The following is a 24,854-nucleotide window of genomic DNA, read 5'->3' on the forward strand; positions in this document are numbered from 1 at the left end:
TTTGAAAGTGTGCATGTGTATACATATAAATGAGCTGCCACAACTACTGAAAATTATTAGAATTAAAGACCGCAAAAACAAATGTAATTTTTTTGAACTTAGTTACATATTCTTAATCCCCGACTAAAGAGTTCACAGCTGCAGAGGTACAGTATTCTGTATATAATTGAAGTTTAAATTTGCTAAATCTATGGTGTTTGCAGTAATAACTTTGTCAAACAAATCAAACATACTTGCACATTGTATACCTGTGGAAAAAAATACACAGTTAAATTTGTGCCCACAACAGCTGCAGTTTCTGGCAGCATTTGTTTCTGTATATTATTCCCTGGCTTGCTGAGGTACAGTGTGAGTGCAAACAAATACTGATGCTTTTCAGGTACTTGACTTACCATATTCCCGAATTTCATATTTTTATTCAGTGATTTATATGGTCTGTCCCTCTCTTTTGTAAGATACTACAAGTTTTCAAAAAAGCATGTCCAAGGGCTTAAGTTCTCCTGTGGCTTCTATGTCACTATTAAAAAAATCCAATAACTAAGAAAATTTACCAAGAAAGTGTTTGAAACAATGAGGCCATATATCATACATGACACAAAAAAGGAATTCAGTAGGGGGTTCATAGCTGACAAAAAAGTAGTATTCCGGCAATTCACTGAGCTAGTTAATGCCAGTGGTATGTCTATTAGTGTTGAACATGCCATTGAATCTAAAGGTGACCATGTCAATTTAGCCCTGATGGCCCTGCTGGTTTACTCCTCCAGATTACCTAGTACCCCCTTACTAACGCAGGCTGATAGCCATTCTTGCTCTGTAATGAATGAGTGCCACACTTGAATTGCTCAAGAGTCTCCTGCAGTGCAGCAGCTATAATAATCCAATCAGGAAACACTGGCAGATTAAATTTCTGTAAGTGTGAAATTTGGGTAAACTCCAGAATTGAGTGGGTTTTCTGGCTTGTATTCTGTCTGGTATATATAAACCTCTAGTAGAAGAGGGCCTGACCTCTAGTAGAAGAGGGCCTAGTCTAGTCCAGGAAATGGTGATGTCCAACATAGTTCTCTCACTCAGACTCTCCAAACAACTCTTAGCTGTGTGGGGCTACCTGTATGGACTGAATGACTTCACAGGTACATTCATCTAATTGGTAAAGAAGGCATCTAACGTCCCTAAACATTCTTCGCTTCTCCAAAACTGGATGAAGCTGACAAGACCAAGTTTTATGTCTCTTGTAAATGTACACAAGTTTGTTTTTCTCTGTATTTCACTTTGCTCTGTGAAGCAATCTTTCTCAAAGAAACAGCCAATCCTAATAGACTCCTGTATTTCATAGTAAATACCACAAACAATATACTTACACATGAACTGCATTATCAGTCACCTGGATTTGGGAATAAGTTTTTCCTTTTAGTAAACTATTATTTTTTGCAAGGAAAATTCTTAGAGGAAAAAATGGACAAAACACAGCTGAGTCTGAACTGGCTTGCTTTGCAGATAGTTTATTGTCTGTGCTACTAATTTCTATCATTAGGTTCTCACCAGCAGACAACTGTCACTTTTATTTAAAAGGTGCAGTTTGTGAGGTTCTCCTCAGAAATATGGTTTTGACATAGAATTATGAAAAATTTGATTTATGTTAGATGGAAAATATCTCTTAAGGAACCTGATGGAGAACAATTCTTACAATCTCTTGTGCTTCTCAATAGATTTTCTCTCTGATAGTTCTCTCAAAATTTAGTGCTTCCTTCTGTCAATACGTACGTGTTTAACGCCATTTTCTAGTTTGGTCTTCTGGTGAGCTCTCTGAGACTTGAACACTGAATTTTAAAACTTTAAAATCCTTTCAATTTCTTTTTTTCTTTCCTTTTTTTTTTTTTTTTTTTTTGAATCTTCAACTCTGGCCCCTGAATTCTTTTCTTTCTTTTCTAGGAATAAAGTTATTCTGATTTCATCAATAAAAAAGCTTCCTTAGCTTGCTACCCATCTTCATATTGCCATTAAAAAAATATTTTTTTTGATACTCAGTACCATCTCTGAACTCTGAACTTGAGTTCTGCCTGTAACAGTCCCAGAATGCCATATTATGGCTTGCTAAATTTTGAGGGTCATCAAAATACATCTTGATAATCACAAGAACTCAGGAAATACTTATTTTAATTCTAGTCGGGGAAAGGAATAATTACATGACCTCTTCCATTCATCCCTTTTCCTGAAATACTCATGTTCCCTGCTTAATACTACATTCAGCATCTTTAAGTAATTCCCAGTTGCTCCTACCATGTATTTTTATTCCCTTAAAATACTCATTTTTGCAAAAGAGCATTCTGCCTGACTTAAGGCAGAGAAAATATTTAACTTGGACATTAAAATCTACAGTGTCTAGGAGAAGGCTATTGAACACTGTCTTCTTGATTTCAACTTTAATTCTGTTATCCTTGTTCAGTCATTTCTTGCTGCATTTTCTTCCCACTTGCTGAGAGTTTTTGTGATGAGACTTATTATCTATAGCTGAATGACTCATATTCTGGAAGTGTGGCTGTTTTGTTGTAGAAATAAAAAGCACCTGAAATAGGACAGCATCTATCTCTGTCTATCTCACGATGTAACTGAAGAAATCTTTCTTTCCAGTCTGCACTGAATTATTACTATGATTCCATCACTTTTCTGTTTTGTTGATAGTCTGATGCATATATTATACACAGTTGAATATATTGTTAAGAAGGAAATAAAAGCCCTGAAAAGTCACTGCTTCAAACTATAGTTAATCATACTTAGCACCACCCAGTCAGCTGTCCAAACTGTAATTAATGATCACCCTGTTTCTTGTTTCTTGACTGCTTGCTTAGTCAGCCTTTACATTAACAACACCTGGCAGTTCAAACTGATGAATCACACACACTTGTGCTTAAAGATTTACTTTTGATCATGAAGAATAGAAGAAAAAAAAGGTTTCCTTTCAGAAAACATGTATATAAATACACATTTTATTAAAAAAAAAAAGTGAAAAGGAAGGGGAAATAGCATTTCTGACCATGTAATTAAGATATGTTAAAATGAAGATGATGGAGGAAAACTAACTTCTGGTTGTTCATAGCTTGCTTAGTGATTTTGCGATTTACTCAGTAATACAGGATTTTTTCTAGTGTTTCTTTGAGCCAGACTTAGGTGTATAATTGCTAAGGTTTTTTTTTTTTAAAGCAAATTTCAAAAATGGAAAGAAAAGCCCTTCTATGGCTATAAGGACACCTTGGAGTCCAAAAGTTAATTCTGGAATATTTAGGTCTACTTGAAAGACTCCATGGAGGTCAGAGAAGGGAGAAGTTAATTGTTCCTTTTGAGAGCATAAATTGACAGAAAGTTTAGACCTTCCTGTATTGTCATGTAGGTGTGCTTACTCAATAAATGTGCCATACAAATTTAATGTTGAGTAACAAAATACTTAGCTTTTCTGGTACTGTAACCAAGAAACTAGTATTTGTAATTCATGCTGAGCATGGATTAAAGACCGAAGGACCAGCTACAAAAAACAGACCTTGACTGTTCATGACAGAATTTGTATCTAAGGAATGACAGATCTTAGGAACTGGAATACCAAAGTCTTATTTGTTCTTCTTCCCTAGTTTTATCTTCTTTTTATACTTTATCCTTTTTGTGACTGGCCTTGGCTTTGCTCTTCTTTCTTATTTCATACATCTCATTTTCCAGTACTTACAGTCTATGGAAAACCTGCTGATTTCCTTCCTTCCTTAATTAGCTTTCCTTTCTTCTCCTTCTAGCAGGATTTTCTCTTAACTGGGTAAAGATTTCTTTAAGGAACTGGAAAATGCTAATTCAAGAACAAAGAGTTGGTCTATGCCAGCAGCTTGGCTGGGTCGAGTCACAGAAATCACTTATCTGCATATTGTAGTGTACTTTTCCTTTAACTAAAATCTCATCTGAGTTATAAATTCTGAAAAAATTTAGACAGTGTCTATCACTGTTGACCATTTAAGAATACTGAATTGGAAGAACCCAGTTGTATCTTAGCAAGAAGACAAGAGAAACTATTTTTGAGGTAAAAATACCTATATTGGGCGATTATAGTGAGTAAATGGCAACTGTTAAAAGAATGTCATGATGAGTACTTTATTAGCTATACAGCAGCAGAACCTACCCAATGGATTTTTTTTCCCCTTCTCTATGTTACTTTGCTTATAAGCAACATATCATCTTATCAAACTGTTACTGTGCAATGTTGCTTAGTACATGGCTTTTCTCATAGTAGGAATGGCAAGAAATGGTTTGGGGATGAGTGTGCTTTTTTATTCGCATCATGGCTTGCAGCTTTTAAAAAGATCTTGTATCTGGCAGATCTGGCAACTGACATCTGAATGAACAAATGCTCCAAACTCCTGACCAAAAGTCTTTTACCTTTCTGAATTCTTTTTCATTACTTATTGGCAAACAGTTTTGTTGTGATTTCAGACATGTTGAGGCTTCTGAGCTATAATACTAATTTTAAACTAATTTTTAACTAATTATAAAATTAATTCTGTTTAGAAGTGACGTCACTGAGATGGAGAACTGTAGGCAACAGAATCCAATTCCAAAAGTGTTTTCTCTGGCAAGTTGATGCTGAAATGATATCGTGGATATGCAGACTTTCTACAAGTCTGCAGATTCTAATATCAGAAGAATGTTTTCAACTGCAGTGAAAACCACCAGCCTTGATTGCTGATGTTACAAATGCTGACCAGCAGAGAGCTGAGTAGGGTACTTAGGATTTTTATAGATAAGTAACAATGGTTTTGCATGAACATTTGAAGCTTTCTTTTAATGTTTCATGAAGATCTGTTCTCCTTGGTATGGAATTTTGCACAGCTTAGTTTGGTATATTATTGAATGTGCTGTGTTTTATCCTGATGAAAATCGGAGCCATGCAATCTGGCATGCTGTACAAGTAGCAGGCAAGTCTTCTGCTATGTAATTGGTGTGTTTTATCTATGTGTTTTTTTATTATTATTTTTAATTGTATGTTTGTAGATAAATTATTAACAATTTTCTAAAATTATTTTTAGCTTTAGATCCGGCTAAAGATCCATGTTTAAAGATGAAATGTAGTCGCCATAAGGTCTGTGTTGCACAGGATCAACAAACTGCTGTTTGCATTAGTCACCGAAGGCTTACACACAGGTAAATACTTTAAAAGTTAATCCTATAGACTCTTTTATAGTTTTCATGGCTGACTGTAAACCATAAGTATACTATAAGTAGTTAAATTATTTAACAACATTCAGGCAAAGTAGGAGTGGATTTGAGAAGTTATTATGCATGTATGATTTGATTTGATCATTTATAATTTGATTTTTTTGAAGTATGGTAAAGTGTGTGCATATCTAAACAGCATAAGCTGCTGATGTAATTACATTCAAAGAAGTGCCAACTATGCCAAGTATAAATAAATACAATGATTGTGATAATGTCCTACTGCTATAAATTACTTGGATTTCATCACTTCTTATGTAAAACTAGAACACACACAACTGTTGGTTGAACTTATTACCTGTTTTTCTGACTACACACACAACCCTATCTAACACTTTATACAATGAAACTATTTTGCCTGTCTGCATTCCTATTTTCTTTGAGTTCTAGGCTGGTGAAATATAAGGAACAAATACGTGCCAAAATTTTTCCAGAATTAGAATGTAGATTATATTTACCCTGTCCATTTTTTAGAGGGGATGGAGGAGAACTATTATAGCTGCAGCTGCTCTATCTTTATAGGTCTGAGTGTGGCAAAATATTAATGTATTTCTGTGAGTTTAATCTGGGGCAGAAAGAGAATAGGTAACGAGCTATATGTATATGTGTATATAGAAAAAATACTCTTAACTGAGTCATGAGACTCAGGAGATGGGGTTAAGTTGTTTTTTTTTTGACCTGAGATGATTCTTTTATTTCTTTTATTTTCTTAATTCTTTTTCCCCTCATTTCTTTGGGACATGTAGCATAGTAGAAAGCATACAGCCCCAGTAGTCACATAGTTACTAGACTTCAATAACATGATTGAAATAAGTGTTTGTTAACACTGTTTGCTCGGTAGGGGCTGAAAAGGATCAACTGCTAAGAAAATACAGATTTTCTTTGTCTGATGACAACTATGCTTAAGAGGACAATTTCAAGATTTTTAGGGAACTACTACAGTTTTATGAATGATCTGGGGAACATTCTTTTGGTTTCTATGTTTACATATATCCATCTGTAGCTTTTCCAACAAGCAAGATAGTATTTGTTACATAGTGAAAGGCAACGTAAGCTTTAAGCTTTCCTAGATTTGCAGCAGCAGTTAATTAGCAAAAACTTATTATAGAGTTATGCTGTTTATATTGAGCAATGTCAGTATAGAACAAGACGTTTTGATTTGATAACTTATTACATATGTTGAAAGAATTATTTCAGACAAAGCTAGGTGGGCTAATTTCAACTGCCGGTGAACTGTTAGGGGAATAGGTGAGTGTCAGTTGTGAAAAGGCAATGCAATTATTTGAACATGTTTAGATTTCTGAGAAAGTATTACATGCATCACTGGAAACAGTGAAAAATGACTTCTGCTGCGTGTAGACTTAACTTGGAGATAAGTGCTGAAAACTTTCTTAGACTAGATGAAGCTGCATACAGTTGCTCGATTACTAAATGTGTTGATGTTTGCCTTCATACCTGTATTATTCTTTCCATAGTCCTCGACATTCTGTCAGAAAGATACATTTTTAAGAGGCAGAGCCTGCCTGAGTATAGTACAAGCTCATAACAGAAGAAGTTAGGCATGGCTGCAACGTGATGATTAGCTATTTTAGTAGGCAGTGCAAGTCTTGTCTTGTAAATTATATTAAATCATTCTTTACATGCCTATCTTGAGATAGGCAGAACAGGGATCTCATGCTTAGATCCCCCAATTCTGCTGGACTTAATTGTTAAGGAGAACTTAATTGTTTTGTGCTTTCTTCCAAAAGAGGTTTCCATCATGTGTCCTGTGGTGCTTCTGTAGTGTGGTGAGGTAAAAATGTGAATAGCATATTCACAAGCACTGTCTTGTATGCTGGTCTTTCTACCTCTGTGTAACTTCTTTAGCTCAAGACATGCTTTTGTTGCTGCAGTATATCTGAAAGAAACAGGCAAAGATTAAAAAAAAAATCCAGAATATTGTGCACAGTTGCAGTAAGGTTCACTTTTTTTTTTTTTTCCCAAAAAGGTCCCTTACTCAGTGATTCCATGTTTTCTAACTGATAATAGATAATAGAATAGATCTATCTACTGACTTTTCTTCTTATTATTGCGAATAATTTCACACTGAAAAGGATTGATAACACTGCCATGTAGTTTAATGAAAATTTGCAGATGTGTTTATTGGAAAGTATATATTTTTTTAATTTTAATGTTTATATTTTACTGTAAAATTGGTCTTTTTCATGCTTTTTAATTTTTGTATCTATTTCATTAAAAAGGAGGATATTCAGTATTCAAAATATTGAATATATTTTCAATATATTCCTAAATATTTAATGATAATAATGAAATGACATGAAAATTAGGTGCAAAAATTATGATTTCGTGTTTTAAAATTGTTTTGTAATGGAACTCTAATTTTTTTTTCAGAGAAATCAAGGTGTAAAATATTTTTAATAAGATTAAACATAGAAACAATTCTACTCATAAATTTAGCAGAAGGACAAGTATGTGGATGAAAAATATTAGAAATAGTAAAACCTCGATATACAAAGTGGAGTTGAATAGTCTTCTCCACAAAGTCTAGAAGTATGCTAGTTTTCAAATTGCAATTCTGGCTTTGCAGCTTACAGCAACGTTTTGCTACAGGCTTTCTTGCTGTTCACTCTTCTCATGAAGGATTTGAAATAGCGTGAAATAAAGTTTCAGGACAGGCCTCAAAAATCCACTTTCCTTACCTCGTTTGAGGGGCAGATGACTTTTGCAGCATTTTGTTTGTCTTTGCGTGGTTTCAAAACTAGCCCCTGTATCTCACTGTCCTTCTCATACTCTTATGGGTCTGGGCAGACCTATAGTTTGCTAGTTCTTCAATTTTCATAGCAGCAGAGATAATGATTTTCCATCAGTCTTGCTGTGTTGCACATGGGGCTTGTTCCCTTTACTGGGAGACTAGAAACTGGCTAGGAAAACATGGGCCATCTTTACTAGGTCTGCAGTATCCTGATGCAATGAGCTTCATTTGTTTGCTGTCTTGTGAAAACTGAACACTGCTTGAAAAAGAGATTGGTAACAGTAGGTCAATGGTGGTGAGAGCAGCTTGACATATCAGTGGTTTAGAAAATGTGGGGGCATGGTTAGAGGTGCCAGGTTTTGTTGATAGCAGAAAGTTAATTGCATTTGCCTCTCTGCTGGTTATAACTACGTTGGAAGTTTTGGTCTGTGTGCTGTATTCTTAACCATGTGCTAAGAAAAAAGGGGAAGAACTTTTTAAGAGAGGGAAATATGCAGTGTATATGTGTGTATATATATGTGTGTGTGCGTATATGTAATGTTACTCATACAAACGTTTCTATGTGAATTGCTGTGGGAAGGGGTAGCTGCCTACACTAGGTTGAATGATAAGCAGATCATTCAAAGTCCAATATAAAACAGAATTTTTCATTGATTCTATGAAACTCCGGAAGTTGATAGTAACTTTTGCGAAAATGATGTCTTACAGTTCTTGTGTGCTTTCACATTTATCCTTATTGGTTAAATGATAGGCTTTGTGTGTGGGCGGGGAAGATAAAATATCTCTAAATGCAATAATGAAACAATTCAGAATATACCTCTTTCTGTTACATACACACGTTGTAGAACGCTGGAATCTTGGTTTGCCAATACTTTGATACAGTGTTGTGAAAATTACGGTCACAGGCAGGCTGTCATAAATATTTACCTACTTTTTTTTCAGTTTTCAATTGCTTCACTTTCAGGAGATTGAATTATTTGAATCTGTTGTACTGAAAACAACTAGGAAATATGAGTTCACTGTTGTGAGCTAGAGGAAGCAAGTTACTTCAATATACAGCCAGAACAGAGCTGGACAGAGAAATTTAAAAGGGAGAGTCAAAGGACTGTAGGTGGGTAATTTGTAGGTGTGCTCTTTGTATGCTCAGAATGGTAGGTAGACTTGTGCATTTATGGTGCTCATTTTAAGCAAAGAAAGAACATAAGAATTTGTGGTGGCACCATACATGGAGAAACTTCATAAAAGCATGGAAACCTGATAACTAACCAGGTCCCAAAAGAGTTTAAAAATTAGTCCAGTGACAAGCTACCATAGATTTGCAAGTCAAGATAAATACTCCTATTGAAACATAATAGGAAGCGATACATCATTTAATTTTCTCTAAAAATAAAATGCTGTGAATCATAGGCTATTTTACTAAACCAAGCAGTGTACAGGTAAAGTTCTAAGCAAGTAAGTTTAGCTGTAGGTGAAGAGCAGGACTCTTGAAAATTTGAAAAAGGGAATACAGAAGAGTACTTAAATATAAGCAGTGTAAATACTTACTAGATTTGCTTACTGGATGACAATTAAATATAAGGCTTAAGCATCTTCCTAAAGGTAGAAATGAAAACTGTTCCAGCTGTTCTGGCAAATTCTCTGTTCTATGGTAAAGTGACTTGTATTCCAACTGTGAAGTGCCAAATTGATGATTTTGCTTAGTCCCATCTGTGTTTAAAGTGAGGTCTGTTTAGTCAAGAGTGGTACTAGTTCACTGGTCATGGATGGATGTCATAACAAGCAGACATTTAACTGAGTTAAAACAAATAAAATTATAACTGTTCTTCTTGTATTAGAGCTCTGCAAGGCAGGTTTCAGAGAAGCGTGGAGACTGGACTTGTATAAAATGTGAAGCTCAGTAGGAGACAAACAGTATAAAGGGCCTAGTGATATATTAGTCTAAGAATCAGAGTGAGTGATGGATGCTGTCTGGGTAAAAGGTTTCTCCTTTTTTAAAAAAATTTTTTTTTCCCTTAAGGAGTTCTACCAAATGAGTGTAGCTTTATGGAGAATTCTTCCCTGCCCCCAACAACTCCTGAATTTAGTGATTAACAGAAGATTTCTAATATTCTTGCTTGTAGGTGCACTCTTTAGGTCACCACATGGTTTCACTATTAAAGCATGTTAAAGAACTTCGTGTTATTATAAACTCATAGAAGCTACTAGTTGTAAAAAAAATGCTATATCATATATCCATATAACTTACTACAGTAGGATATTTGGACAGTTTGATAGATTTTGTGTTAGCACTTTAGCTTATTACAGTTTCCTCTAAGGTTTTGGGTTAAATAACATTTCCAAGTACTGATTTGGTTCAAATCATTGGTTGATCTAGTCCAGTATGTTGCTTTGGACTTGGATTGCACTTGGACAATGGTTTTTTTTGAAGAATGTTGGAAACAAGGAAGTTGAAAATTAAATTTAACTAATTCTTTTTATGAACCGGATTACCAATAGTTCTTCTTCACTGGCTGTGTTCACCTTAATAATGTAACATGAGGAGAATGCGCCATCTCAGCTCTGATATAGTGAGTGCTGGGCCTTGAAACATGGGATTGGGTAACATTTTCCTGTGATGGATGATGAGATAAAAACCCAGAGTAAATTTCAAGTGCTACTGGACTGTAACGATTATACTGAGAAGATGAAACTGGAACCTGTTCAGTTCTCATTCTGTGGTGCTGTATGACTGAAGAGATAACGTTCCCAGTCATAAGAGCAAGAATGCAAGAGGCACATTTGATAAGAAGAGTGTGCATGTGTGTGTATGCACAGAAATATATATGTATTTTTTTCTGTATATGACATATATACTTAGGTCATTTTCCGAACATCATACTTTGAGATTTGAGGTATTTTACTCTGACCGTCGGTATACAAATGTAGAGACTAATGAGTAATGTGAGTGCCAGATTTTCAAGTTATAAATACATTTTCAACTTTTGGTGAAGTTTTTATCACTTCTGAAGATGAAGGTTAATCCCCAGTCATGTTTAATCTTTTCAAAATTTCCATTTTAACTATCATTATCAATAATGATTTTAAAAACAATTTTCTGAAGAATGTAGATTTCATTCTTGGAAATAATTTGGACTCTTAGAAATATAATTTACACATTGAAGTTCCTCACAAATGTTTTCCGTATGATTGTCTACCCATTAAGTAGTAAAATATGAAAAGCTAAAAATGTAGGTTAGGCTTGAGACATAGTTGCAGAAAGGATACACAGACTGGCAGCAAGTTCCTTTGGAAAAAACAGTTTTAAAATAGCCTAAATGTAAAGGTTAATTTTGGTAGATGAAAATTAATCTTAAAAGCCTAGAGATTTTGTAGATCTGTTTATTATGTTTTAAGTGCTGTCTACTGTATTTTAGCAGAGAATAATGACAATAATATTTGTGCAATATGTATTCCATCTGGAATCTATTTTCCCAGGCCGCTCTTGAAAGCATGAATACATCTAGCAATAAGAGGTCATTTGCTTCTATGAAGAAATAATATTTTTTGCTGTTTTTCATGGATGATGATTCCTCTGTTAGCATTTGACTTCTCCCCTAATATATGAATTATACAAACAGAAGAGTTTTTAATTTAGATCTGCTACAAGTAAGTTTTGATTTTAAAAAAATTTGCAAATTGTAATTCCAAATCTGTAGTTGTCCTAAGTAATCAGAAGAGTTTTGAAAGAGAGCTTTTAACTATAAGCTGCAACAGCCTCACTTTCATTCAGTTACAGGAGAAAAAGAATAAGAGAATAAGGAACACTATGATTTTTGTAGCTTTTCTATATCTTTAGGAGCTAGAGCTTTTTATTACTGTTTCAAGAAAAAAGGAAAACTGAAGCAAAACAAAGGATTTGCTTTGGACAGATTGTGCAAAAGTTGCAGACACCACTATTTAGGATGTCATCATTTCACATTATAACACTGCTGAAGAAGGCCAGCTGGTACAGTTAAGTCTCTTATTGAAAATTTTAGTCTGATTCATTACTGTGATTTGTAGTTGTATACAGAAACACTTAATCATTCTTATGCTCCAAGCTCTATTGAATCTACTGAAGGCTTTCTGTTTCTTTGCATAATTTGTGCTGCCAGTCTGCCAGCTTGGCAGTGTTTCAAGCTTGTTGTATTATCTGTGTTTGTTTGCACAGGAAGTGATGCTGCACGTAGGCTGAATTTACAGTAATTCTTTTGTAATAGGCTAATGAGCAACACTACTTCATTCACAATGCTGACATTATATAGCTTTGATTAGTCCAATTAATGTGTAACTATGCCATTGTGGTTGTCCTTACACTCTACAAAGTATTAAAAAAGAAATTTGCTTAGCTTAAGCTTAATTTAGGTTTAATTGAACTTGCTGAGAAAATAATTCAGACTTGTATGTGCTTAAAAGAGGTAAAAATGTGAATGTTTTCGAGTTCTTACATGCTGCCCAATTTAATTTATTATAGTAAAAAGCCTCTCTGCTAGCAGTTTCATTGCCTTTGGGAAGGAGAAAGGTGATTTAACACTATGTATCATGGAATATCAATTGGAAAATGCCTAATGCAAATATTTTTTAATCAGTTAGTGCATAATGTGGTTGGGGTGAGGTTTCTGTCTTTTAATGTTTTTGAAATAGCCAGCTGAAATGGAACAGAATACAAATTTAGGATGATTGTATGTGAGGGGTTCTTTTACAAGTTTTAAAGTTTTCATGTGCACTTGGAGCAGAGTGTAATTAGGTGTTCTTATTACTGACTAGAATCAATTCTAATGCGTTTAATTTTCTGTGGAGGCCTTGCTTCATAAGTTTGTCCTCATAGGCTCATAACACATCTGCTGTTTCATGCACATACTAGTGGTCAGCGGACTATTAAGTCTGTGAACTGTGTGAAATTGGGTGGGGAGCTATGTTCCTTGAACACAGCTCATCCTACTAATTTCCATTTGTGCAAACAACACCTTTTAGATTTCCAATAGTGAAAATGTGTTTTGTCATCGCAGAGTGGAATATGTGCTTGTATTGGTACTTTATATTAAAATGTAATACTGCTTTTGGAAACCAAATAATCAATGTATTTAATGATATGATAGTAAAGGTGTCCAGAGTCACTAAATGTTTGTTCTTGTTTTGCGTAGTTGGTTTTATATGTTTTCTCTTGTGTCTGGTAGTATTGCTATATTTCTCACTCACTCGAAACCAAACACCAAGAACCTTTTCATGTGTGCAGACTGTCAAAGATCAGTTCCCTTTTTATAGTGGTGTAGTCTGCTACTAGACTTACAGAAATGGCACTTTCCACAGGCCATATATCCTGTATCGGCTCCTGACTGCCTTAGAAATCTTGTTATCATTTTGTAGTTCAACCTAAATATTAAAACAGTTATACCATTGGAATACTTTTCCTAAAACTCTTATGCAGCATCTGGATTAGCAAATAATAGCAAATAATAATAATTAAAAATTCATATAGTCACAATAAAGTTAAGGCTGGATCTGAACTTCCTGAACCTGTGGAAGCCACTGCTTCATTTCAGGCAATATTTGTACTGTTGTTCAGTGGTACTTTGGGTTTGTTGCACATGTGCAGACCACCTGCACAATGAATGCACCGGGGATTCCATGTCCGGAAATCTCAGACAAATACTGGCTTCTCAAATTCTGTCTAGACAAAATTTCAGGGTGGCAAAAAAAAGAGGTTGTACCTGAGAAAACATAGACTCATAGTAGCCCTAACTCCAGTGTGCTCTAGTTCAACTCCTTTGAGGCAGAGTTCTTTCAAATACAGACCATTACTGATATATTTAAAATCCAAGGATGGGTAAAATTCTGTGATAATATAATATAAGCGTGTACTAATAGTGGATGCTGAGTTATATGTAATAGCAAAAAACGAAATTCAGGATATATCATAATTTTATAGATTAATTTGTTACTTGAAGTTACAACTATAATTGAAATAGCTTAATATTTATAGTTATAATAGAAATACTTTACCAACAGGTACAGCCTTGCAGTTCCTAGCCTGTTCCATTTAGTACTTGCAAAGAGTATACAATAAAAAAAAGTCTCAATTCTCCTCAATTCTGTCCATTCTCAACAGCTTTACTCAGCTAACTAGAGGAATAGAAAGGACCCAACTGCCAAATTAGTTCATAGCACCTGTGAATCAAGATATCCGAAGTTATCTGCTTAAACATACAGGAATTGAGACTTAATTTTTAACTGTACTTTAAGATAAATCCTTATGTTTTTGAGTGTGACTGCATGGATGCTGACATCATTTGTCTATTCTGTCTTCTAATTATTATTAAATGAAATTAAATTCATATAATTAAGTTCATGTAAATGAACTTTAATGCAGTAATAGAGTAAAAATTGTTGCAACAATACTACTATTCTGAAAATTTGTAATAATGTCTCTGAGAAAGGGGAGGGTATTTCTTTGTTAGAAATTTTTGTATGTAAAATACTAACTTTTATTGTAGTTAATGAATTATTTTGTCAGCTGGAGGTGTTGCCATGTAGATATTTGCATGTCTTGAATTTGCCTTCACCCTGTGCATGTTTGCTTCTGTTGAGTGTCTGAAGTACTGAGTTTTGCATGCTTCTGTAAGTGAATTTGAAGCTTTGCCTTTATTCGTCACTAGCTGAATTCATGTTCTAAGCTTATACTGACGGGGCTTTGCATTGGGGCTTCTACATTTCTTTTAAAGAAAAGCCCAAACATCTCACCACTGCTCCCCCCTCCCCCAAACTCGTGAGTGCAAAGAAGAGATAGATAAGAGGAAAGAGTATCTAAGAAGAGAATTATTAAGCTGGAAAGTACAGCAATAGAAATACCACTTCAGGAAAGAGGTATCCTAAAGGAGTGAATAACTGGTTTTGAACCTCTTAGGCATGCTACTGGAGTCTATTAAAAGCCATATGAAAACATGAATGCACATCCTAGAAGACCAGAATTAAATCCCTTGACCGTGGAGATTATAAAAGCAGCAAATTCTTATGTTGCAAAGTAGGATATAAGGGCTCACTGTCTCCATTATTCATTCTTCTTACAGCCAGAGCTGGGAATCCGTGTGCTTTTTGCCCGTCTTCCCTAACATTTTCTTTCCTAGGAAAAAACAATAGCAACATCAGTTCTGGGATGACTTCAGTTCTCTATCTCACAGGTTCGAAGCATCTCCTAAATATTTAATTTTCTTTTATAATATCAGTATACTTCTAGAATATACAACTGTTTACTTCAAAGTAGAACTGCTAGAGGTTCTTATATATATTTTGATCTTTTTTGTCACTCTTTCTGATTCTACTTCTCTTCAAATTATAAAACAAGGTTAGAATGAATAGTGTCTGCTTGTTCTACTGAGAACCAAGTGCAAAGTGTTATGAAGAACTTGAGGAAACGGTATGTAGATATGCACTTCTTTTATGTGCATAGAAGCAAATAAAATGTTAGGGATTTGTAAAGCATGATAAAGAGAATGGTCCTGTAATAGAACATCTTTCTCTTCTTTTCCCATGTAATCATAGCCGTTTTATCCCTCTTATGACATTGCAGATTTGGGAGTTTGAAGCAGGATCTGTGGCCTTCCTTTTAAGGCAAAGTATTTGGAAATGCATTTATCTGTGAGGCTGAAAGAGTGATGAGTTGGTTGTTTTGCAAGGTCATGCCTTTGAAAACGAAATTAGGCAGATGAGTTAGGATAAACTTTGTGTTTTGCTATGTGTAATACCAGCAAGGGCCCCAGTTGCATAGAGGGGAAGGAGTCTTCCTGTGTGCAACTGAGAAGAAAAAAAGCTGAGGTCTGAGGAATCTTGTTTTTCTGAAGAGTTTGAAATAATTTTTAAAATACTTAGCAAAGCTTTCCAAACTCTGCATAAGGCATAATGAAGTGTGTCTTGGAACTTAAATGATACATGACAGTATTTAAACAAAACCCTAATGTCTAAAGCAAAATTCTCTTGATGTTACCATAATGCAAATATTTATTATTGCTATCTTACCTTCTGTGACATGTTTCTGTTTATTTATGAATTGATCTTTTGGCCTTTTCCTTGTATTTTTCTTAATGTTTTTATCTCTTTGAAAGTAATGCTTCTCCATTTTTATGTCTGTCTTTGCTCTTTCACAGTATGTTTTCACCCATAGCATGGCTATGTAGTTCATGCAATTGTGCTTGCAAACCTGAAGTGAGGCCTGATAAGAAGTGTATTATGGGGACTTAAACAGCAGAGATGTGCATTGTGTTTTATCCTGTAGATACCATTTCATTGAACCCGCAGTAGAATATTAGCGCAGTGGAAAGGAAAAGGGAAGAAGAGAAGAAAAGGGGAGGGAAAGGGTAGATTCAGGATGCTTTTGTACATTAATGAAAAAAAAAAATCAAATTGAAACCTTACCAACTTCCTTAATGGCTGAAGAACAATTTGTATCTAGCTTTTGGCTACCAAGCTGGGCTTGCCGTGCATGTACATGAGTGTATGTGGAGCCAAACTCTATGAGAAGAACCAATAGGAGAATTTAGTAAAATCCAGCAGATGATCCTTTGTGAATGTTTTGATCACCCATTTTTGGTCTAGTACCATCTTATTATATACTTGGTGCTGTATACTTGTTCTAAGCAGACCTCTTTGTCAGCTTTATCTTCTGATTTTCTGATGTTACTAGACACTGTCCATAAATTCAGAAGAGAGAATATCAAATTGAAAGCCATTCTCTCTCTTTTTATTCTTCTATATCTTCTCCCTGTCCTGTTCCTTTGGAAGTGCAAGAAAAGAACTGATATGTTACTTTTCTATCTAGAGAGTACCTGGAAGATTAGAGATGATCTAAGTGAACTGCATTTTGTAGGAATGTCGTAGAATATGGAAGTACCAGAATATAGAAGTTTAGTTTTTGTCATGCACTGATCCGCTGACATACATCATGCTTTTTAAAACTCTTGAGCTGTAAAGCAGTGTTGTTAGCAGCTTGCAAGTGCTGTTCTAACACCTTATTAACAGCGTAATCTATAGACATCATAGCCTTTGTCACAAGTGGGTTGACATAATCACACTAGCTAAACCAATCCAAGTTAATACTATTTCATTTTTAATTTAAATACTATTTAGAGAATACTTGTAATCCTGAACAGCACAGCATAAGACAGTTCTTTGAGTGTGTGCTGCGTCTTAGAAGCTGTAATTACAGGCATGAAATTGTGATGCCTTTGAAATGATTTTAAGAAGAAAATATATTTTGGCAGTAGTATAAAGGACAAGTAATGCTAGCACTGGAATTATCTAGACAGCTGGCCCATTTCAAGCCTTATTGCTCCACAGCACCAGGCAGTAGACAGTATCTAAAAAGGCTTGGTTCTGTTCATTATGTGGTTTTATTTTTCAGCAAAGTGGTTTTTCATTCAGACTAGTATGAGAGCAGAGTCCAGTTAGAGGGTATTTAACTAAAACAAGTGTCCAGGGTGGGTAGAATGATAATACACAGTTTCTATAGTATAGCAGGTTAATGTAAAAAGCATTAATACTTTTTAAGCAAAACAGGTATGATGTTTCTCTAGGTGGGGAGGACAATTAATTGAAACTGGCCCGTGAAAGAAGTTGAGCTGTCAGATGGTGGGAGCAGTGTCAGCCAGGCAGAGGAATGCAATGATGAATAAAGGAGTTAAGTACTGTAGGGCAAACGCCAAAGCAAAAAAAAAAGGGGGGGAGGAAGAAGAATTAAAGCACACTAAAAGTGGGAGTTCTGCGTAACAGAGCAAAGAACATTCATTAAAAAAAATGGCTACAAGAGTGTGGGCTATAGAGGGTCTCCGAAGGAACCCAGTTTCACTCATGCAATTAAATGTGATACTTGGATCCTTAAACATGAATACTTTTGATTAATTCTCTATAAAAGTGGCTCATTACTCTTCACTGGTGTAATGAGGAGCCTGGAATTGCTGAATACAATCTAGAGAGGGAGATACTTCCTAATGCCTCTCTTTGATTTTTGCAATTGACTTAAAATAGTTCTGGGTTATATATACATCTTAAGCTACTTGTGGACAAATACTGAACTTGAAATTCTGTGCTGTATATGATGTTAGAAAACAATTTCAGGTAAACTTTACCCTGTATTTTCTATGCTACTTCCCATGTCTCTGATGGTATGAGAAAAGACATAATGACTGTGGAAAAATATCAATGATATAACCATTAAGGAGGATAAAAAGAGAGGAAGAGACAGCAACCATAGTGAATGTAAAAGAAATTTGCTTTAAATTCAGAGCTAAAAGAGTCAACTGGAACATGTGAGTTTTGGAATACTTCCAAAAGTTATATTGTTATATATATATTTTTTTCTCTTGAAGTGCTAAAAGTAAAGCTGATGTAATTAAAAAAAAAAATCAAAACATATCAATACAGTATGACATTGAAAGATAAAGTACAACAAAACGATTTGCCAATTGAACAGTTATTAACATATGTGCCTATGCTTCATTTTCTCCTCAAAGAGCAAAAGAGAACTAAAGAGTTTTTTGGAAGTTTCTGACAAGGGAACAGAAAGAGAAGTCTTGAACAAATTGTATCTATTAAGGACAGCCAATTTGTGTTTGTTTTCATTTGATTCTTCTTTAGTCGCAAGATTTTGTTAGTTATACTTAGGAAGTAACAGAGAAGACTTAGCATTTTTCCCAACTAGCAATATTTTATTGTTCATTGTAAATCAGTGGCTTGTTAAGAAATGCCTAATTATATACTAACAAAGATAATGTGTATTCTGCTAATCTGAAGAATTCTTGACTAAATTAGCTTACACAAATGAGTCAAGGCCACAGAACACAGGAAAATTTGCAATATATATGTATAACTCTGTGTGTATGTGTATATGTATATTTCAATACATATTAACATCTTTTATGTGTGTGTGTGTGCACATATATGTGTGTGTATATATGTATCAAAAACAGCACACTTCTTTCTTAACTTTGCAATACCAGAGAGTGACTGAAATCAGCATATTTGAAAGTCCTGAAAACTACTTAAATAACCCTATAAAGTTACATCTGGATCTGAAGTGATAAAGTCAAATACATATTTGGAATAAATTCAGGATTTGTGAGTACTAGTATAGTAATATTTGTATAATAAGATTTGTTACATTAATGCAATCATAATGTTTTAGGGACCTCAGTACCCGATGTTTTAGGGCTCCTGCATGACAGAAAGTAGTTGCAGTTTTGTTTCTAGGGAGCGAATGAGGAATCATGAGGCTCTCATAATAACCTTTGTTATCTCCCAAATAATGCTTACAGAACCACACACAGGGCTGAGTTGGCTATGACTTTAAAGACTGCTGGGTAGTGGGGAAATACCGTAGTCAGCCTCCAGCCCAGGATGACACGGTGTGGCTTAGGAAGCAAATAAACAGACGTCATGCTCTCTATTCCTCCGTGCTTTATGATTCCTGTATAGCATGAAAGTAGTATTAATAGCAGGGAGCAGAAAATGGACTCGATCCTGAAGGTGTCTGGATGATAAGGCCACAAGGTGCTTTGAGCAATCTTGCAGTCTTTATGGAACATATTGATCTTTGGCCACATAGATATGGCCAAAGTAATCTTGAATTAGGTATGGGGAAGTTCTAGTGGAGCACTTGTTCTAGTGAAACTGTTAGCACACTACCGTCCCATTTGAGTGCCTGCAATTCAGGAAGGCTTGAGAATTAGAGAAGATTCAGAGAAGAGCCACAAAAAGAGCTGAAGGTTAGAAAAACATGCCTTATAGTGAAAGAAAGCAGGAACACCAAATGTATTTGCTTAACTATGGAAAAGGGAGGGGAAAAAGCCATGCAGTTACTGTTCGACTATTTATTTGGAAACAGAAATTTTGTAACAGGTGCCCAAAATAGCAAAGCTGTATTAAAATTTAGTAGAGGAAGCCAAATTGGATCACCTAAAGGTACTTTCTTCTAAGCTTATAATATATTTTTCCTAATCTGTTATGCAAAATCTTTCCCTGTTATAAAGCAGGTGATGATAATAGATAAGGTGTTGGTTTAGTCTACAGCAGCAGTAGTTTTCTGTAGTAGTGTCACATCATTTTTTCTGTGCTTACTTTGCACAGGGCATATTGCCAGACTTATCAACAAGTTTTTGTACATAATGTGATCCATGCATACATTAATCATGAATTCTAAAATAAATACTGCCTTATGACTAGCAATTTAGTATACGTTCAGTTTAAGCTTTCCTCTAGACAGGTATATACGCTTGCAGATCAAACACCATATGGACAGCACATCTTGATAATAACAAAATCAGGAGAAATATGTAATTGTAGCTGCTTATGTAAGTGTTGATAAGCAAGATGTATAGGGTTCTTTTGTTGTTTTTGATTTTTCAACAAAACTGAATACAACTGCAAAGGACCCCATAACCTTGCTGAAAAGCCTTGCAAACAGAAAGAACATTAAGAATAACATCTATGACCATAATTGAATTTTTCTAGAGGAAGAATCCTGTAAAATGCAAATCAAAATCACAAAAATACTTACAAGGGCCTCATTCTTCTTTAGCACGAATGTGCTGATTTATTTGTATGGGATTTGGCTGGCTTACACCTGATTTACATTATTGGTGGTGATATCTCAAGTTCAAATGTGTTTGAGAAAAAAATGTCCAAGCATGCTTTGAATTTAACAATAAATTCATGATTGTAAAGTGTATAATATAGGAAGATGGTCAATCAAACTATTTGAATATAGTCAGCAAGCTTCTTGCAATAATGTGCCTCAGTGCTATATTTATTTGTATCTATAATTAACTGTAGTGTTTTGCATTCAGAGACTGAGATTTTTGCTCCTGAGTGCAGTTTTCCTTGCAGTTTTAGTACTGTTGACGTTCTTTTCACAGCAATGTTGTCTAGTAAAAATTGGTTCAATAGAATGCATGAATTTGGTAGCAACGCTGACTGGATTGTAGGTCTCTGTTCATGTTTAAAGTCTTCCTTAAAAAAGACAGCGTAAAATATTCTACAAAATAATTTAAATCCTTTTCTCAAGTCCAGAAATAAGAGTTCAAAAATGAGAATTGCTTATTAAATCCTGCTTGTAAACAGTGCATTTACCAATGTGATCTGAATCTGAAGGTGAAAAAAGTGTTCTTGGTTTTATAGATATTATAGGTCAAGTCTTGCAAAATCTGTAATGACATTTTAAAATATGACACAATTTGCAAACGAGGGAAGTGGGTAAATTAGATGATGAATATAAGTTATAAGATGTTGTGAAGGCAGGCTCATATCTATTCTGCGTAGATGTAAAATACCTGTTCATGTTCTCTGCTAGCAGCTTTGATCTCCAGGCTGCTTTTGTGTGGGAAGAGGCATCACAGGACTCAGACAATATTATTACATATATTTCAGATTTCTGACAAACAACCAGGATATGGAGATTATCAGTATTATTCAAAATAACAAAAGGTGATCTTTAATAAAGTTTATGACATTGCTGTCTCATTGCTCTACCTAGAAATCATAACCGCAACAGGTATGACTAAACATTCTGACACTTAATGGCACTATTCCTGAACTGTATTTGCTCATTTTAAGTTAAAAAAAAAAAAAAAAAAAAAAAAAAATTGCTTGTTCCCCATCCACCCCCTTCCCCTTCAGGCTGAAAAACATCAAACTGATTTTTATGGAGTTTTACTTCTTTACCTACCTTCAATGATAAATTTCCTGGGTCATATCAGAATACGTTTGACTTCTTTCAGTGCTGATCTATGAAGCTGGGTTTAATGAAGTTGGAGTTTTTTTTTTTTTTTTTTTTTTTTTTTTTTTTTTTTTTTTTTTTAACAGACTAGGCTGGCTTTTTAAAGCCAAGAATGGCAAATATATTTGTCTGAGAAGGTTAACAAACAAAAATCCTAAGAGAAGGCTAGAATATTCTTTCCTCAGGAGTTTACTACTGTTCTATGTTTACCTATTTATTCTTGCACCAGCTACTCCATCTGAATAAAGTACAGCAGCCAACACTTAGAGATACGGGGTTTTTCTCTTTGTAAAAAGCTGAATTTTGCCACGGACTCTAAAGAAGAAGAAAACTTTAGGCTCTTCCTCATTACATGAGTTGAAAATAGAGCAGGTCTAAGATTATACTGCTGTCAGCAAGAAGTCCCAAATATTTCCTGCCCTGACTATGCAACCTGATTTCAAATTTAAGCTTGCAACATGATTAGTTTATTTTAATATATAATACATGTTAAAAGGACATAAATATTCATAACTACATTAAAGTTAGTTGAGAACTTTACATTGGAAATTTTCAATTTGTTAATCATAGATGTATGTTAAAAAAAAGCTAACAAAGACAGTAATTTGTGTTTATATTTACTCCATCAAAAACTTGATAAGGAAAGTCTTATAAGAATATCTTTTTAAATTGTGATATAATTATATGGTGTCTTGTGAGTAGCATTTATAACTGCTGAATTATCTATGTATGCACATATTTATTATATTTTATTTCAGTTGATTTTGAATATAGCACTGAAAAGAGGAATTTCCAGTCATGAGAAAAACTTGCACAAATTTTGTCACTATTTAAATATAAAGCTGAATCTCAAGCCTAATCATTCTCACTAGAGCAGTGTCTAACTTTTTCTACTTGGCTATTTTTCCATTTGAAATAAAATGTAATCGGTTACATATATTGAAGAGTTTATAACATATATGGCTATAAGAGACTCTGAAACAATTGTATTGGTTTGTTTTCAGTTTATCTAACATCATTCACTCCCTTTTGTTATTGTGCACATAATCTATGCTAACAAAACTGTATGTTTTTCAATTTTATTCACTTACGTAAAAAATGATGCCATTCTCTGGTATAAAATTTCTTTTTGCCAAACGTTATCCTTGTTTTTGAAAGATTTGATCTGGGAAATATTTCAAGATGTTGTATGAATATATAAGAAGGAATGAAACTTGTTTGTTTCCTGAGGGGAGTTGCATCCGCAACATTTATGCTGTGTTGTTGCTTGGAGGACAGTGTATTTGCTTGTATGTTACAAATACTGTTCCTGAAAATGTGTCGTCATCTTGAAGTAATTTTAGCATCAGTAAGCGAATATGAGAATGCCTTCCAGTAGATGAGATTATATTTACTTTGTGAAATGAATCTTTATAGAAAAGTAAACAAATGGAAGAAGCGTGGATAGTGAGTATTTTTATATTCAAAGAGGTAAATTCTGCAGAACTGACACAAAACTGTTTAATGTTCAGGCTTTGAAAAAAATAAAAAGATGAGTTTGATTGAGAGCTCCTTAATAATTCTTTTGGTATGATAAAATGAAATGCAGCTTTGAGAAATGACTGAAAAATTGTGTTATGACAAGGTCATCCACTTAAACTGATATAGAAAACGCTTATGAAAAACCTTTGCATATCTTGTCAAGTGATCACAAGAAGTATAAGTTCTTGTGTTAACAAATACCATCTACAGGAAAAATCTTTATAGAGTAATATGTTATAGCTTTGTCAGACTGTAACGCACATGAGCGCGCGCACACACACACGTACGCCTCAGAATGTTATTTTTGTCTTTTATGGATATCTATACATTACAGGAACTAAAGATATATATAAAATCATTTAAGATCTTGATTTTGGAATCAGTTAAATCTGTAAGCATGCTATGTTGTCTGTGGAGCTATTGAAACTTTGTCAACTTTATGTTGGTTTGTGCAGTGCTTGTGAAAAATTTAACCATTGATTATCTGTGAAGATTATCTTGGAATTTATTAAAATTTTACAAGTTAAAAGACTAATAATGGATATTTTTTTCTTTTTTTTTTTAAGTAGCAGTTGAATAATTGACTAGATTAGGGTATGCCCCAGTTTTCTCACTGACTGTTCAAGGGAGTACAAATGCATATAATCACTAGGCATTTATCCAAAAAGAGGAAGTCATTTTTAGGTCCATTTTCTTAAGAGATGTAAATCCTCTAGATAATGTGAATTAGGAAAATAGCAGATTGTTGATAAATTTTAAAAATCATGAAGTCAATATTACCAAGATACTACCTTTGCCTTCTATAGCATGTGAGAAGAGTATATAGCAAAGGAAGCATCTCTATGATTCAAAAGGATAATATACTTTCATACAGTTTCAAAAGATTTGAAAAATTTCTTTCTGTAACTTCACTATTCTTTCCCATCTGATTTTATTTTCTTTAATTTTATATCCTTACCCTCCCCTTCAAAATGCTGCATTAGGAAAAAAAAAGTCAGTCCATGCCTGACACTTGCTCTGCATATTAAACATTTGCAGAGATCTGATGATAGCAAATTTCTTTCAAATACAATTTTTGTTTTGTAGAGTTGCTGAAAATAGTATCTTGCAAACTTCTGTTAGCTTGTGTTGTGTCATTTTCAGACGTATTTTGTCAGAAATTATCATTTGCTGTGGTATTTTGTCTCTGCTAAACCCACCAGCCTGCTAAACTGGGAGGCATCAAACTAGGTTATTGTGTAGATTTTAGTTTTGTTCTGCACAAAATTAACAATTTAGGATAAGCAAGTTACTCTTAAGAGATTTTCTTCTGCATTATTCTGTACGGTCATCTGAAAAAGAAAAAAAAAATGCTTCAAACTATGTGGATATCACAGAATCTGCAAAATACACAGTCTGGATTCAAAATGTGATTCTTTAGCAGTTCGTGTTCCTGCAGTTTGATTTCACTTTTCCATGGTGTATTTTCTTTGGAGACATGCTGCCATAATCCTTCTAGCTACATCTCCCCCTGGGAACCTGTTAAAGGGAAAACTCCTACCATGAAGGAGGAGAAAA

At 34.4% G+C, this 24,854-nt stretch overlaps 1 protein-coding gene across 1 annotated transcript in view; it reads left to right on the forward strand.

The window, feature by feature from the left end:
• SPOCK3 (SPARC (osteonectin), cwcv and kazal like domains proteoglycan 3) overlaps positions 1-24,854 on the forward strand; it is a 167,600-nt gene that overhangs the window by 56,144 nt on the left and 86,602 nt on the right. Inside the window, exon 3 of the mRNA XM_085319880.1 lies at positions 5,058-5,172. Coding sequence (XP_085176006.1) covers positions 5,058-5,172 — 115 coding nt within the window. The remainder of the gene's footprint in view (positions 1-5,057; positions 5,173-24,854) is intronic.

The sequence above is a fragment of the Rhea americana genome, unplaced genomic scaffold (assembly GCF_003343005.1).
Source record: "Rhea americana isolate MKP2758 unplaced genomic scaffold, rheAme1 scaffold_60, whole genome shotgun sequence".
NCBI lineage: Eukaryota > Metazoa > Chordata > Aves > Rheiformes > Rheidae > Rhea > Rhea americana.